The sequence below is a fragment of the Salvia hispanica genome, chromosome 5, assembly GCF_023119035.1.
Source record: "Salvia hispanica cultivar TCC Black 2014 chromosome 5, UniMelb_Shisp_WGS_1.0, whole genome shotgun sequence".
NCBI classification, from domain to species: domain Eukaryota; kingdom Viridiplantae; phylum Streptophyta; class Magnoliopsida; order Lamiales; family Lamiaceae; genus Salvia; species Salvia hispanica.
The window spans coordinates 39,584,182-39,602,185 of record NC_062969.1 but is presented as its reverse complement, the minus strand read 5'-3'; the positions used below and the strand labels follow the sequence as shown (position 1 = coordinate 39,602,185).

The following is an 18,004-nucleotide window of genomic DNA, read 5'->3' as shown; positions in this document are numbered from 1 at the left end:
GATTCATTTTGCCAATTTAGCTTAGTTCTATAGTACTGTACTATATAATTCAATGTTTTTTCTACATTTAGGTACTATGCAATATTTAACATTACTTTTGATTTATTGATATTGCAAATTTGCAATTATTGTATTCAGGGACAATTCCTGCATAGGCCAAGTTTACGAGCTTCAATTTAATCCTTTAAGACTAACTCTAGATAGGAAGTTTTACATAGTATGAATCGTTTTTTTAGCTTTGCTATTTCTTACCCAGAAAAATCAAAGAGAACTTTCAAAACAAGTTATCTCTTAATTACTTTTATTACATTAATCCGACAGCAAAAGCATTCAATGAACCCACCTATATTGATGCGTGCCTACAAGAAAGCAATCAAAACTTAAAAAGAACTAATCCACTAAATTTGAGATGGCTAACTTTATATAAACTTATTGATAGAATGTGTGTCACCGTATCAATCAAATTATATTCAACTATAGCCCTTAAGATGATTTTTTGTAGAGTGTATCGATTAAATAAAAAGGCCGCCTAGAATTATACTCTCTTTGTTAATGAAAAATAGTCATGTAAATGGACGCTACGATTTTGAATAAGAAATTGATGACTTCTTGTAAACAAAACATAGAATGCAATTTCTCTCACCCTCATTCAACGGCAAAATTATAAAAAGGGGGCCATATGGCTCAACCCCTTTTGATAAGAAAGAAAAGAAATGTACAAATCAAAACGAGATTACATTTTCCAAATCCTAAATTTCTTTTGAGTGAAAGGAAACTTGGAGTGAGAAGAATGGCGTTGATATAGTAACAATCATCATCCATTTTCCCAAATAAACCAATTTCTGTAACATTACTCGTTTCTTTGGAGTAGTAAAAAAAGCGCTTCTCATACCATAACATTAGCATGTAACCATTTCCGTAAACTTTGAGATATTGAAGATGTTTCCACGCATGTTCATCATTATAAAAATTATCATTATATACAAAGAAACCAAAAAAAGGTTCTTTTAGAATGAGTTGCATCTCACTCCAACATTTCTCAGCTTGTTCATATTTCGTCAACAACAAGATGGCATTATTTCTAATATATGGATAATCATCATAAAAACACAGGGAATCCCACAAAGTATACAACTTCCCCTGGAATCCTATTCTTTCATGAGGAGGCGCGGAAAAGGTGCTAAAACGTTCTATTTCAAGATCAAAGCAACAAACAAAAGGATGATCCAACCGATTTGAAACTAACCAATGAAGGTTGCCACTAACAAATGCACCCCCGGAACCGAAACAACGATAAAATGAGGGGGTAGCAACTTCAACGCGTCTCCACAAAGATCCCGTTTCAAGAGTGTATACATGACATCCATATTTAGGATTAAAATAGACAACCTTATGTTGTCTGCTATTTTGCTCACTCCAAATCCATAACAATCTCCCCTACGATGAGTAAGAGATCCGCGGAGCTCAACAAATTCACGGGTGATTGGATTACATACGTAAAGATGATCACTAAAAGGATTTTTCAGAAGAAGCAAACCATTGATAGAACCCTGTATTGTTGATGCCTGAGGGAAATCAAACTTGGTGATTGGATCTTGCTTTTTCTCATATTCAAAAACATGTTCGTCCAATTTGAAAAGATTGAACCAATTTGAATTTGTAGCTGGCATCGAGACAAGTAAGGCGGGGTTGGATTTCAAAAGATGAGACTTGAGAAAAACTTCACTCTCAATGAGACCGAGCCATGGTTTGCAAACACATTTGCAAATTGCAATATTTTGAAGAGAGAGTCTCAATAAGATGTGTGTGAAGATTTCTGATGGTCTAACTTCCAACCTATAATCACATAAAGAGTAAACAATAGATAATCTAAAAAATACAGATCCTAAATAGGAGTAATACTTTGTCAAAAAAATAAAAGCCTAATTCAAATAATAAGCCTTTCTATGATTCACAATGAGAAATCAGATAATGATTATAAAAAATAATACGTATATTTTATTAATTTCACAATATTTTGTATAATAATGAACACATACATATTATATCGTAGCAATAAGTTTTGCATCATAAAAAGTAGTAAATATATACGAATAACAATTATGTAGATTGTGAATTACGAAGATTTGGTTTGATAACAGAGAATATAAATAACGTGGATTTGGTTTGATAATGTGAATACGAATTTGAAACATGGATTTTATTGCATTTAATTGGCTTGTTACATGCATGACATAGTCTCATTCATCCAAACTATTACGTGATACGTCCACGAATGGAAGTCTCATTTCTCTCCGGCACGGATTTTAAAAAATGTTAAAAAAAGTTGGTTGAAGAAAGTTAGTGGAATATAGGGTCCACTTCTATATATTAATTTTAAATGATATGTTAGTGGAGTTAGTGGAATATAAGGTCATTTTACCATTTATTGTAATTATGAACCGGAACTCCTATTTGTGGGCGGACCAAAATAGAAAAACAAGACTCTTATTCGCGGACGGAAGTAGTACGACTGATTTCGGGGCCGCTAGAAAATTTCCTCACGTGCAATAAGGCTGCACGCAACTACTCCCTCCGTTCCATAGTAATGGAGGTGTTTCTTTTCGGCACGGAGACTAAGAAAAATTGTGTTAGGTGAGTTAAGTAAAGGGAGAGTAAAGTGGAAAAGTAAGAGAGAGTAAAATAGTTGTGGAAAAATGTGTTAACTACTAAAAAGTGAAATGACTCTATTACTATTGAATGGAGGGAGCGAGTAAATATCACGAGCTTATTAATGCACTAATATTTCTAGTTTCTACTTTTAGAGCCCAAGAAAGATATAAGCCCACTAATATTTGTGAATTTTATCATTCAAGGATATCATTAATAATCGATTAAAAAAAATAAAAGTTCTCGAAGCCTGGAATTTATTTATTTACCATGAAAACCTTTATAGGTCGTGCAGAAAGTAAATATTTCCAACCGATATTAATTTGGTCTTTTATTATTATTATCCAGATTTTTTTTAATCTTTAGGTCGAACTGACTTTTTTATTTTGATTTTTTCTAAGCAGACTTTATACGAAGGTTTAAACAAAACGAGTAGGTCCAATACACTAAAAGACTAATTAAATCAAGTCAGCAACTTTGATTCAACTAAGTCAATATCCCTTCAAAATATATAATCAGATCTATATTATTGAATTTCGTAGGGGTTCCTATTTAAACCGGTTTTATTGCCATTTCAATTGAAATCCAACATTAGTCATAACCAAATTAGAGACAAATACTCCTAAATCCTAATTAAAAGTTAATAAATCCACACTTACCACAAACATATTATCTGAAAGGCGTCTTAAAAAGGTTATCCTAAAAATATTTTAATAAATAATCAAAGTAATAGATAATAACTTTATCATTATAATTATTATATTCAAATACTTTTCCATACTTTTTCAATTTCAATTTAACAATTCATCAAGTTGATTTGTTTTAAAGTTCGATCCACTTTTCTCAACCCTTTACCCAAAAATAAATAGATGGAACTTTCAAAGCAAGTCATGTCATAATTAATTGACATTATTAACTATAGAAGAATAGAAAAAGACATTAGTCTACCCTCTTAAACACTATTGATATGATATTAACCCGACAACGAAATTGTCGACAGCAAAAGCAAAATGAAAAAACCTTAATTGCTGCTAGCCTACATGAAAGCAACCAACAAGTTTAAAAAACTTATCCACAAAATTTAAATAAAAATATACAAATATTGAGATACTTAAATACAAACTCGTCGATAGAATGTGTGTCAACCAAATTATATTCAATTAAAGCCTTTACGATGATTTATAATACCCCTCCATCCCTGAAAATTTATCACTTTCTTTTTTCATTTGTCTCAAAAGATTTGTCACATTTCAAATTTATCATTTTTTTAGTGAACCCCACGTTCCACTAACACATTCTTACTAACTAGATTTAATATTTTGATTTGATTCGATTGAATTATTTCAATTAAAGATATATTTTTATCATTTCATTATTGGTGAGGGCCCAGTCCTTAACTACATGTAACTATCTTCCTATAAATTTCACACAAAATATCCCAAACCAATCATAAAAAAGGAAAAAGCAAATGAGTTCGAAATTAATCTCAAGCACCATTCCAACACTCCAAATCCACTCAAATCAAAGAAAATCTCCCAAACGCATCTCCTTCAATTCAAGAATCCAAGCCCGAAGCCCGTTCAGAGGCCCGAGGGCCTGCTCCACGGCCCAAATACATGCCTTCTCCCCTCCCGCCCAAACCAAGGAGACACTGTACGAACTGCTGGGAATTGGAGAGGGCGTGAGCAGCTTTTCCGACATCAAAAAAGCGTACAAACAGATGGCGAGAAAGTACCATCCCGACGTTGCCCCACCGGACCGAGTGGCCGAGTACGAGAAGAGGTTTATTATGGTGCATGACGCCTACGAAACACTCTCTGATCCTCGATCCCGAGAACTCTACGACAGAGACTTGGCTTTCCGTGCCGGTTTCTCGTATTCCCCCGAGAAATATCAGGTATAACGAGCGCTGACACTGATTTTGATAAAAGTGATTGACGTATTATTAGTAAAGATACTATTAAAAATTATACTACTTATTATAAATGTATAAGTTCTAGTTGTCACTGAATTTAATACTAAAGTGATTGATGATTTCTTAGCCAATGAATGGTCCCATCCAAAGATAATGTTTGAAAATTATATTAAGAGTGTACAAATTGATTGATTATATGATTGAGTAACGCTTGTGGACCATTGCCTTTTTCGTAGTAGTGTACTGTCGAAAATACTTAAATCTTTTGTGTGATTTTTCATAATTCATAATTATGTTGACACTATTTTATTAATAGTCTTCAAAATACTAAATTTGGACTGAATTTGATCGTGTGTGTGTGTGCTTTTTTTTTAATTTTAGGGAATGGAGGAAAAGAAGTGTTGGAGAAACAGGTGGGAGTCACAATTGGACGAACTGCAGCGACGCAACCGTAGGGAGAGACCGTCGTGGGGTGAACAAATGCGGAACAACTAATTGTAAAATGAAAATTAGCTATATTAATTAAATAATTAGTATGTATTAACAAGCTGTGAATTTATATTAGCTGTTTGTGTTGCTTGAAGGGGGAGAAAAGGTCATCTAATTTTTTCTTCAATTTGCATTAATTATTTACTTTTACTGTGCTTATTTCTAATAATTTAATGGGTGACAAGTCTCCGGGATAATATATAATAATTGTCGATCAATTTTTAAAAAATAAAGTGATGCAATTTGATTGTAATTTGAGTACAAGGATATTTATTTTAATTGTTTCGTATAGGATCATGCCCGGTTGACTCGTAAGTCGTCGATCAGTTTAATAATTTTTTGAAGCCGACATATGATTTAGTCACATCGTATGTGATATATGGTGATAAAAAAAATTAGTACTACATTAAATTTGAGTAACAAATCAAGATTTACATCATATTCATACATAGCACTTCTTTAATTCTGAAATTGATTTTGTAATGAAAGGAAATTCTTTTGCACATATATACTAACATAACAACTGAAATGGTATATACTCCAATTGTGATACAGACAACTCTTTACTAATTAAATTAATCCAAACACAGAAAAAGTGAAACTAAAAATGTGAAATGGAAACCAATGATGAAACCGGAATGATATACAAGTTCATGAGTAGAAAAGAGAAACACGCTCTTCTCGCAAATTAAAATATGATTCGACTAGTGCTCATGTGTATACGTTTATCTATAAACGTATACAGAATTTCTTTCTAATGCGTATAAACATTCAAACTTGTTTGACACAGATAAACTTTCGGGAATGAACCAACTTTGAGTGAGCACCAAAGAAGCTAAGCATAAAAAAACAAATAAATGTGGTGTGTTGTTTTTTTTAGTTAAAATTCTACGTGTATGATCATGCCAACAAGTTGCATCAATAGTCGATGGTAATTACAGCAATCGAGAGACTAAGTCCTCCGAAGACGAATAACCAAAAAGCCTCCTAACAAAGAAAGTTAGGAGGCTTTTCCATCAAATTATTAGTTTATGTTTAACAAATTAGCTACTATTATACTACTAGTACTACTTATTATTAGCTATTGGTGTTGCTTTCGGGAAAAAAGATCATTTTTCATTGTCCCTCAATTTTCATTAATTTTTTTACTTGTATGGTGCTTATTTCTAATAATTTAGTGGGTGACAATATATACTGATTGTCGATAATATAAACATAGTAAAGTGATGCAATTTGATTATCATTTCACTGTACAAGGATACTAATTTTAATTGTTTCGTAAAGAATTAATAATTCCCGGTTGACTTGTAAGTAGTCAGTTTAACGATTTTTTGAAGCCGAACATATATAATTTAGTATGTTGTGAATCACATCGTATATGACATGATGATAAAAAAAATATTTAAATTAGAGTACCAAATCAAGACACATCATACATACTCCTTTAATTAATAAATTGATTTTGTAATGAAATGAAAGGTTGCCAAATAGACAACTCTCAAGACTCAACCACATAAGCTAAACATAACACATTAAAAATAAAAAAAATGAAGTGTGTTGTTATTTTATACTCGATGGCAATTACGGCAACTAAAATGGTTGGGAAATAAACACAGGCAATCACGAATATAAAAGGAGAATGAACACAATGATTGTTTACCCAGTTCGACACAAAGTGTATCTACGTCTGGGGGCGATGCCAAGCCAGAGATTTCACTATATAATTTCAGAATGATTTTATAATGAGGGAGCACCTCTATTTATAAGCACAATAGAGAGCCCTAATTTTAGTAAAACTAGGAAACATATTCCATAAGGAAATATCTTCTATGAAATAAATCTATCACAAGTAAATATACTTCTAGGAAACAAATCCTAAATATTATCGGAGATATTTTAGGCTCCATAATTAACAGCAATACCAAATCCGAAGTTGAAGAATAATAACCAAAAAGAGTTTTCTGAGTTAGGCATTTCCATCGAAATTATTAGTGTATGTTTAACAAAATATTTAATTTTTAAGTGAATATAATAAGTACCCCCATAATAGAATTAGTGTTGGATGAAATAGTACAAATTCAATAAAGTTAAAAAGTAAATTTGTTAAATACAACTAAACTGGGATACGAAAGTAATTAGCAATCTAATTTGGGCTAATAAAGTAATTTTGCATATCGCGTCATTATCAGCGTGGCTGCTAATGCATATTATCATCTGTCCACGTCATAACAAGATTAATTATAATTAAAATTGTCTAAATTGGTATAGTAATATAAATAATTATACTTGTACACGTCGTTAAATAGAGGGAAGACTAACAACAGTGAAATATTACATCAATTATTTTTTAAACTTAAATTCTTCTAGAAAAATATACACTAGCTAGTTACAATTCAATTGACGTGGTCAATTATACAGTAAGTCGACATCAGAATCAATTAAATTCTCATCTACCAATGCAAACTCTTGGTGAAATTCTAACTCTAAATCTATACGTTGCCAAATGGCAACCATATCATATTTTAATTTTATGATTAGTTATTGTAATTTTTTTATACGTATTCATTAATATATAGTATCAAGAGGAGCCAAGTGTTATTAAGTACTCCCTCCGTCCCAATAAATATGAAACGTTTATTTTTCAGCACATGATTTTATGTGATGTTATTTTGTAAGTTAAAGAAGAGAGAGTAAAGTAAAAGAGATGGAAAAGTAGAGATAAAGTTATTTCTATTTTAAGAAACGTTTTATTTTTAATGGGACAATCCAAAAAGAAAAACATTGCATTTCTAGTGGACAGAGGGAGTATATTTTATTTATCGAATTTTCTTACACAAATAATTGAAGCGACGATGGACCTTAGCGCATTGCTAATGGGGGCCGATCCCCAGAGCCGATAGATCGGCCCCCCATCGCCTTCCATGGGTCACTATTGTGGGGAGGGAGCCCATCTCCCTTCCCCTTCGCCTCCGCCCTTCCGCCGATAAATCGGCCAAGCCGATGCCCCTATCGGCTCCGCATCGGCCCGCGATAGGCCTCAATTGCGGAGGCTCGGGCCGATGGTGGAGCCGATTTTCCTTTTTTTTTTTAATTAATTTTTTAATTTTCTTCTCCTATATAAATACCTCAATCTCTTCATTTCACACACCCACGTGCTTTACTTCACAATTTTTCTCATTAGAAATATTTAATTTCACCCATAATTTTTGGTCACGGAGGAGCCTTTATTGCTAATGCCCTTGTAGAGCAGTTTCAGTGTTATTTTCAAATTTTCTTACACTTAGTCGTTAGTCGTTACCACGGAAATTTGAAAATTATTGAATTCTTTTTCCTGGTCTTGTCACTACAATTACTCGTAGCATTAACAGTGTTATTTCCCTTAACATTGTTTGTTTATTAAACATTAGTAAATAACTAAATAAACATAATTTAGTACTACTTTTTAACCAATTTTAAATTCACTCCTACTATGATTTTGTTTTATCCTTGCGCCACATGTTTCAAATTTTGACCGAATTTAAGACATTCACAAAGCATTATACTCCCTATTTAACGATAGCACATAGTGTCATTTTTCACAATACATAAGTAGGGGAGTACTAGTATTTTTTCACCATTAGTATCACAATATCTTTCCAATTATATGTTAATATGTGACACTTATAAGCAACAAAATAACGTTATTAAATAACAAAATTAATGAATGACATTGACGGATTTTCGCACCTTACACAAAAGACTATTTATGTTGCGTTAAATACAGTTTATTTTGCGCTGTAGACTAAAATGCAAAATAATGCAAAATTATGTAGTAGCCATCACTTATGAAAATTGTGGGATTGTTGCATCTAATGCAGTTCTCATCATGGCGTCTAGTCGAACCATTTTTTTTCGTCTTGATGTCTTTTTCAAAGAATATTAATAATAATTTTTTCATCCAACTCGTGATGACTCGAACTTCTAATTAATAAATGAATGTAATAATGGTGTATTAATTAAGTTGTGGTTTATTGTTGCAATTTTTTCAGACAGAATAATGATGCCCTTATTATCCACGTAATATAGATATGGGTGAGAAATTAGCAATGCATAATCGTACACGTGTACTCCCATTAGGTTTATATAGTTATTAATTACATCATTTTTTATTACTTTTGGTTGAAGAAAATTCAAGGTCGTCTAGAAGCCGATTTCTAGAAAGAGATTAGGAAAACAAGGCTGTCATATTTATTACAATCACACCCATAGAATAGTAGAAACTTCTAAATTGTCACCAAATTAAATAAATAATTATCCAATTGGATATAAATAAAAAATTACTTACACAACCAGACAAACGTCAGACAATAACCATGATCTATTAAAATTATCCAATAAAAAATTACTAGTACTAACTAACATGATCTTATAATCAACCTTACAATTAAACTTTCATTAATTAGTTTAGAAAAAAAAAACTCATGATCATCTATTCTAAACGCAAATCAATTTTATACTGTTTAGTTTTATAAAATTAGAACTTTTATTAGTACTAGTGTATTATTTTCGATACGCGATGAATGAACATGATTCCAACAGAATCTTGGTTCGATACGACCGAACACCCGACGCCAAAACGCCATCTCAATTCGTGATTGCAATTAATCCCATTAATGATATATAGAATTATTCAGCACTTATATATTATCATTTTCATTCGTTCATCAATAAATTCATTTGTTTTTTCACTACTTTTGATAATGAACTCGCATTCCACTGACTTTAGTTCACTCAAACTAATTTATAAAAACTTAACTCACATTACACGAAATCTTTCCACTCCGTGATCAATCAAAGTTAGACCCTACTTTGATGGACGGAGGGAATATTATTTTTGCTTTCTTTTGCTACTAGAAAATTAAAACTTCTCGAGGAGCCAATTTCTAGAAAGAAAGATAAAAACAAGCAAGTAGACTGTCACACGTTGATTAAGATACCACCCATTGAATGGTATTAGTAGAAACTTCTAACTCGTCGCCAAATAAATACAATTATCAAACGTCACATATGACATCTCAATCCACATTAAATTCACAACTCAATAAATACCAAAAGCCCACACAAGCATAAACACACACTTCATTCTCAAACACACACACACACACACACAAAATCGAAGAAAAAATGAACTCCAAAATCCTACAATCCGGCCCGAAATCAGCCGTTTGCACAATCTCAAAGCCCGATCAATCGACCGAAGCCCGCATCCCGCAATCGATTTCCTTCGCCTCACACGTGTCAAGTTCTAGAATCGCGGTAAAGAGCCCGTTCGGGCCGCGGAGGGCCCGAAACCCGGCCCGGATCGAGGCTGTAACTGCAGGAACCGCAGAGTCGCTTTACGAAGTGCTGGGAATTGGAGAGAGCGTGAGTTCGGTTTCCGACATTAAGAAAGCGTACAAGAAAATGGCGAGAAAGTACCATCCGGACGTTTCGCCACCGGAGAGAGTGGACGAGAACACGAGGAGGTTTATAATGGTGAAAGAGGCTTATGAGATTTTGTCCAATCCGAGGAAGAGAGCTCTCTATGATCGGAATCTCGCCGGCGGCCATGCCCAGGTATATTTTTTTCATTTTTTTTCAATTAATTTGGATTGAATTTTTCTGTTAATATATTTAATTACTTTGATGTTGATTAATTCAACATAGATTTTAATATATTGATTGAATCTATTGTGTGAATAGAAGGCATACCTACCCAATTTTATTGTATTTTAAATTGGTTAATTTATTTTAAGGTGTAGTGGTAGAATAAAGACTCAATTTTTATCGAGTAAGAATACTAATATGATTAAATTAAAGGTACTAACACTGAGGGATTATAATTATAATGATCTGAGTTTTGAGGGATTTAATTTTGGGTTTATAATTGATTGAATTTTGTGGGGATATAATTATTCAAAATAGAATGAGATGATAGATGGTGGAAGACAAAAAATGTCAAAATGGGTCTATGGTTATATTGAAAAGTGGATCTTGTTTTAATTTTTTTAATGATTTTTGCAGGAAATTGAAGAAAATGAGGAGTGGAAAATGAGGTGGCAGTCTCAATTAGATGAATTGAGGAGAAGAAGTAATGATATTTCTAGAAGAGAGAGAATGTCATGGGGTGAACGAATGCGTAGTCATATACTATAAATTTTACATTTTTACTTACTACTCCTTTTTTAGATGGATGTGATTATTAGATGTAAATATATGCTAAATCATCATGTAGTGAGTTTATATATGTATATTATGGCAAAAATAAATGAATACGATATGATAGTTAATTTTAGCGTATACAACATGGACTCTGCTTAATTTGAAACTAGTGTGATTTTTCTTGTAGTTAGTTGGATAGTAGTAATAATTAAAACATTTATTTAGTACTCCCTCAGTACTCCTTCTGTCTCGCTTAAGATGACACATTTTCCTTTTTAGTTTGTCCCAACTAAGATGACACATCTCATTTTTTGGTAATTTTCTCTCTCTAATTAATACTCTCAACCACTTTTCTCACTCCTATTAAAATATCTATCTTTCTTTATCTCTCTACTTTAATACTTACATCCACCTTCTCTCTCCAATTAAACACTTTAACCAATAACTCCTAATATCCTGTGTCGGCTAAGCAATGTGTCATCTTAGCCAGGACGGAGGGAGTACGTAGGATTCGAGTGTCAGAATTTATCTCCCCTGTGATTTCCAGAAGCTAAGAGACTATTTGTGACTTCGTGTGCAAGAATTAATTTCAAAGTGTTGAAAAAAAAGAATTAAGACTTGTTTAGGTTTTGGTGGGTACATGGGTTGTTGAATTAAGGAAACATATTCGAGAAACTCTAAAAGGGAAATCAGAGAATAAGATAAAAAAAAAAAAAAAAAAAAAAAAAAAAAAAAAAAAAATAGGAGTCAAACTAACTAATTATAAAATTTGAAGACATATTGTGAATTTTATTTTGTCGTGATGATTTCAAATTCACGTGTTCACTGTAGATTAAAATTTTGTATAACAAATTTATTCAAGAAATATCAATTAAAGTCGAATTTATCTTTTAGTCAAAAGTTCATAAAACCCCTAACAAGAAAATGTAGACATATCTATTGATAATTTATAACAAAGAAAAGCAAAATTGAAACGACTATGGACATACGTGGTCCTACATAATGAATGCTTGCATATTTAAATATACATATAGTTAGTATTAGTATAAGAAGTTACTTTAGTTTTTCACTTGTTTGATTATTAATTTATTACGATCTAAACTATGTTAGAGAATGTTAATTAGGACAACCTATTGGCTTTTAAGCAATTAAAATACATTAGTTGATAAGACTCTTCTTCTACCAAATGGATTAGGGTTTAAATCACAAAGGAGATAAATAAGGAATCATAATTGATACTCTTATAAGAAAAATTACTAGTGTTCAATATTGAGCTATGCTAGCACTTTTTTTGGGCACCAATCCTCTTTTTTTAGTGTCTATTTTGATTAACATAATACCATACTCCTCATGTATCTTTATTTCCCAAAAGTATAGAGCTATGACATCAAAATTAACGATAAAATTATTTTTTAGATGTCTCCACAGAAAACACGTTCCATAGATACTATCTCCATATTTGAAAAATATAAACTTTTAAAATCACAAATTTTAATATATAAGTAGTTAAAGAAGAGAAAATAATGGATAAAATAAAAGAGAGGGATAGAAAAATGGATGAAGTAAAAGAGAGAAAAAGAAAAAAATAGTCGAAATAGTGTTAGTGGATTGTAGGGTTTACTTCCTAAAATATAAAGTTTAAAAAGTTTTTATTTTTAAAAAATGACTAAAATAGAAATATTTTCAGTTTTTAAGGAAGAAAGTATTACTCCCTCTGTCCCGCTTTAGCAGGTCCGGTTACTTTGTCCACTCATTTTTAAAAATGATACTACTAATAAATAGTTAAAGTTGGAGAAATTGTAAAGTGAGAGAAAGAATAATATAGAGAAGAGTCTTCATTATTCTTTCTCTTATTTTACCATTTCTCCACTTTAATTATTATTTATTATCATTTTTAAAAACGAGTATAGAAAAATAATTGGGACTGCTAAAGCGAGACGGAGAAAGTAATATAATTCAATGAATGACACTAAAACAACAAAAATGCCAAAAGTACCATTGCCTGGTCACTTTTAATGAAAAAGAGGCAAAAATAGGCGAAGGCAAGTAGTACTGGTGTTTTTTTGTATCTTCAAATTATTCAAGGGTGTTTTCGATTCAACAAATCTATATGATCAAATTTTGTACAACCAAAAACTAGTTTATTTGTATAAAAATAGGTTTATTTATGCATTTTATTAAAATATATGGATGCATATATAGTACATGGAAAGTGTATAATATTATGGTCATATATTTATAATTTATGTATATTTTTTTTAATTTTTTGGAACCATTAATTTTATTTAGTGCATACTTTATTTTAAAATTTAAAAATAATAAAAAGAAAATTCAAATATAAAAATAAAAATGAGGTTAAATGCTAATAAGTCTTTTTAACTTATCCACTTACTATATTTATGATTTTAATATATAATTAATACATTAAATATTAATATTACCTTATTTTGGTTGTACAAAATTTGATTGTTTATCATTACTCTTTTCAATTTGATAGCAATCTTATAGTACCAAAAAACATGGCTCACTCATCATATTTTGGCCTTTTGTGTTCACCAATTGAGTTGAGAATAGTCATACTTTAAATAAAAACTAGTGTTCACCAATTGAGTTGAGAATAGTCATGCTTTAAATAAAAACTAGGCGTGGTATCACATCTGTGCCATGTACAGATTAATATATTTTTAAAATATTAATTTTAAATTTTAAATTAATTAAAAAAATTAGAATAAATATTAACAATGAATGTAACAATTTTAGTTATAATAAAAAATCTATAGAAATTGAAGTATAATAAATTTAAAACAAATCACATAATATAATGTTTAAACATTAAATCATGGAGTAGGGAGATAAAAATCTATTACAATAAAGAATTAAACACAATGAATAATTACTCATTATTTTTAAAACTTCTTTATACGCTACATTAACTTTAAAATTAAAATCAATCTCATCATTATAAATTATAAAACCTAAACCTCCCACTTACTCACGTACTTAGGGTCCAATTCTTCCATAATCAATCTTGCATATTCATCCGCTTGCAATTAATTATATTATGAATTATGATAATCGAGAGTCAGTGTATAAACATTAATAAATCTAACCATAATAAAAATAGTATAGTGAATTATTATTGATTTTCACTTCTCACACTAAAATTGTACTATAAGAAATGCATACACCAATTGTGCAGTAAGGAAAAATTCAAGGAGATCTGTTCGGTCACATATGTTAATAGTAGATTAATAGGACATCAAACTCTAACTTGTATAAGATACTCAAAGCATGGAAATAAACAAAAGAAACTAAATCCAACTCATTCCAAATCTAAATTCATAAAGCTAAGAACTTAAAACTGCACACATACATGACTCTTAAAGTCAACCGATTCTCAAGCAAGAATGAGTCATCCAACATAAGAAACCTGAAATATAATGAAGTCAGTCGCATAAGGTGACATACCATCAGAGTAAATTCAGATCATATCTCACAAACATTATGAATTGTTAAGTGTAATCATTAATGCCAAAGGATTACAAATATTTGTAGAGAGCAATATACAATCCGTTATTTATTACTTAAGGAAAATAACGATCTAAATAACAATTGGTGATGAAACATGTCCCATTTAAAGTCCTATGCCCAAAATAAAGTCTTTACCAATTTCATGCATAAACCAATACTTAATTCACCGCACCTTCATCGTCACTCTCCTCAAGGTCATCCCCTGTGGCATCATCATCAAGACCCATATCGCCAAATTTCTGCACAACAAAACCAAAATTAATGTACATTAGAGCTTCCAATGATAAACACGAAATAAAACTAAAAAACTTGATGAATCCTAACCGAGAAATCCATTCCATCCAAATTAAGATTGTCAGGTCCTGATAAAGTTGCAAGAAACACGATCACATCACTATCTTATTAAACAAACCAAACTGGTAAAACACACAAGCAAAAGAAGACAATCATACCATCCACATCATCTTCATCCACCCATTTATCCCAGTCTACATTGACATAATGTATCTTTTCATCTCCACGTAATAGTTTCTTCCACCATTTCTGTTCAGCTTTCTCCAAAACACAAAAAATACTCCTCAGACCAATGTTTATTTTGCTCTCCTGAAAATATAAACCAACTTCTTAGAAAAAAGAAAAATACAAATAGATTATCATAATTGCTGATCACAGCAGATAACAGAGAAAACCAAACTACTAAAACCGATCCCATTCTAGCAAAGGGATTACACTATCATATTAGTACTAACTTGACTAAAGAGCCATTGTAGTGCTATAATTAATTTTAAAGTAAACTTAAACTACCAAAGTGTGTGAAATCGAGTCAAAGTAATGGACAACGATTATGCCACTAACTATACCACTAATCCACTAACTATGGAAACTAAATAACGAACTCTTATCCACTAATTATGAAACTAAATAATTGTCTCTATCAAAACACGTTGTCTTCAACATTCATATTTATATTTAAATAATAATATCTATTTTAAAAGGACATTTCCCTAAATACTCCCAAAATTCCCCTTATTTCCCTAAATAACCTCAAAACTCTCCTTTTATGTATATTCAACATTCATATTTATATTTAAATAATAATATCTATTTTAAAAGGACACTTCCCTAAATACTCCCAAAATTCCCCTTATTTCCCTAAATAACCTCAAAACTCTCCTTTTATTTATACTAGTGTCTACCCTCGTGCGGTGCACGAATCAGTTTAATTTTATCACTTTAGATTTATATTTTAAATTAATTACTTAAAACCAAATACGACTAAGGATTAAAACTCACAAACATATAAAACAATTTAAATGTGTAATCCCAAAACATAAAATTAAATAAATTTAGAAATCAATCAAGTGCTAAACATATTTAAGATAATTGTACGAAAGTTGCAGTATTTATAAAATAATTAAAAGCTTCCGATAACTACTTTATTTATGTATACAACATTTTAAATTAATTACTTAAAATCAAATACAACTAAGGATTAAAAATCACATACATATAAAACAATTTAAATATATAAAACAATTTAAATGTGTAATCCCAGAACATAAAATTAAATAAATTTAGAAATCAATCAAGTGCTAAACATATTTAAGATAATTGTACGAAAGTTGCAGTGTTTATAAAATAATTAAAAGCTTCCGATAACTACTTTATTTATGTATACTGCATTTTGTAAACAATATTAATAGTTAATATTCAAACCATCTGTATCATTAAGCATGTAGATACAAATTACAAATTTCAAAATATTCACACAATGTCTCTCCTATTTAGGAAAAAAACTATATTGCTTGCACAATTATGCTTAAAAATTTATTTTCAAACCAAACCCAACACTCAAAACTCTAAGCACAAACTTAAATGTACTTATAGATTAAATAAACAAAAGAAATCTTAACCAAACAAAAACAAAAACACAATGTCACATCTTCTTCTTCTATTTCTCCTGCAATCAACCCATGTTCATCCTTATTCTCAATTAACTGGTGGTCAGACATCAAATTTCATTATCTCAGAATGCATATTTTTAACTTTTAGATATATAAATTAAAAGAAGGAAATATTGACAACTCAATATCAGTTCTCGAAATAAACTACAAATCTCATACTTACATGAAATAACTTTACTTTTATACGTAAACAATTGCCTCTAATGCCACAATTCACATAGTGTATATAATTCCTGCAATTATGTAAACAATGAGGGTTAATCAAAACCATTCTGTCACACTTATAGATTTATGAAACTATTGATTATAAATGTATTCCTTAAAAATATAATTGAATATAGATAATGTAAGATCTTGGAACTACATATATTTAACATAATTAATCATAAAATATAATAGGATCGAAAACTTCTATACCGAAAGCGATTAGGGAAGGAGAAGAAAGCTTCCTTGAACTCTAGTGGTGCTACTCCAATTCTAAGGAATTGTTTCTCTCTCGTTCCTTCATTTTCATGTTTTCAATTCCAAGGAGTAATGTGTATGACTTGATGAACTTAATATTTATGGGCAGAAACATGACAAATTTTAGTCTATTTCCATTAAAATGGTTATTTAAAATATTTAATAGGAGTGTTTCTTTTATTAAAAGTAGTTGACCGATTTAATTAGAATCCTATATAGGAATTGATTCACTTAAATTCTAACGGTTAAATTAGAAATTACAATTGTACACTAATTTGATCAGATTTATAGGAAAAATATAATTCATAAATCGGTTATGATGATTAATTAAATCAAAATTACATGATTTGATTATAGTAAAGTCACTACCAAATTGATTGCAATATATATGCCCATTTACCATATTAGTCGACCAAATTTGAATGGCTAATTAATTTAATGCTAATATATAAAAATATTATATATATATATATATATATATCCATTTTCATATTAGTAATATACTATTAGTCTATTAGATATATTAGTCATACAATTAATTATATATAGATGTTATGTTAATTTATGAAATATATATCTGTATAGAGAGATATATTGTGGCTAATTAATATGATGATTAAGGAAACGTCACTTTCTAAACACTCCAAAACGCACAAATATTTGCAATTGCTATTTATAGTCTAAATTAATTACTTATGCCGTTTATAGCCTAAATTATTTCATGGCCTTTATTATACATAAATATTCATTAGTTATTATAAATATCCAAATTGGCCCAAAATTTATAATTATTAAAATTCATGCCCAAAACTAA

General features: G+C 30.3%; 3 protein-coding genes across 3 annotated transcripts; 2 read left to right on the top strand and 1 right to left on the bottom strand.

Annotated features, from left to right (window-relative positions):
- The first annotated feature begins 4,097 nt into the window (after positions 1-4,097).
- Positions 4,098-5,180, top strand: LOC125190850 (chaperone protein dnaJ 20, chloroplastic-like). The gene is made up of 2 exons (XM_048088258.1): positions 4,098-4,546; positions 4,946-5,180. The coding sequence occupies exons 1-2, from the start codon at positions 4,118-4,120 to the stop codon at positions 5,057-5,059; spliced, it is 543 nt and encodes a 180-aa protein (XP_047944215.1). The 5' UTR covers positions 4,098-4,117; the 3' UTR covers positions 5,060-5,180.
- A 4,971-nt stretch (positions 5,181-10,151) lies between these two features.
- Positions 10,152-11,371, top strand: LOC125187417 (chaperone protein dnaJ 20, chloroplastic-like). Its single transcript, XM_048084005.1, has 2 exons — positions 10,152-10,648; positions 11,096-11,371. The coding sequence occupies exons 1-2, from the start codon at positions 10,217-10,219 to the stop codon at positions 11,225-11,227; spliced, it is 564 nt and encodes a 187-aa protein (XP_047939962.1). The 5' UTR covers positions 10,152-10,216; the 3' UTR covers positions 11,228-11,371.
- A 3,491-nt stretch (positions 11,372-14,862) lies between these two features.
- On the bottom strand, positions 14,863-15,476 carry LOC125190043 (uncharacterized protein OsI_027940-like). The gene is made up of 4 exons (XM_048087243.1): positions 15,468-15,476; positions 15,217-15,367; positions 15,089-15,126; positions 14,863-15,003 (listed from the first exon to the last, which is right to left on the bottom strand). The coding sequence occupies exons 1-4, from the start codon at positions 15,474-15,476 to the stop codon at positions 14,923-14,925; spliced, it is 279 nt and encodes a 92-aa protein (XP_047943200.1). The 3' UTR covers positions 14,863-14,922.
- Positions 15,477-18,004: the final 2,528 nt, after the last annotated feature.

Bases quoted from the DNA above. Each gene is read 5' to 3' on its own strand.
- LOC125190043 (XM_048087243.1), bottom strand. The intron at 15,127-15,216 runs GTATGATTGTCT...CAACTTTATCAG, and splicing joins GGATGAAGATGATGTGGATG to GACCTGACAATCTTAATTTG. The intron at 15,004-15,088 runs GTTAGGATTCAT...TTTGTTGTGCAG, and splicing joins TGGATGGAATGGATTTCTCG to AAATTTGGCGATATGGGTCT.
- LOC125187417 (XM_048084005.1), top strand. From the start codon at position 10,217: ATGAACTCCAAAATCCTACAATCCGGCCCGAAATCAGCCGTTTGCACA. The intron at 10,649-11,095 runs GTATATTTTTTT...TGATTTTTGCAG, and splicing joins TCGCCGGCGGCCATGCCCAG to GAAATTGAAGAAAATGAGGA.
- LOC125190850 (XM_048088258.1), top strand. From the start codon at position 4,118: ATGAGTTCGAAATTAATCTCAAGCACCATTCCAACACTCCAAATCCAC. The intron at 4,547-4,945 runs GTATAACGAGCG...TTTTAATTTTAG, and splicing joins ATTCCCCCGAGAAATATCAG to GGAATGGAGGAAAAGAAGTG.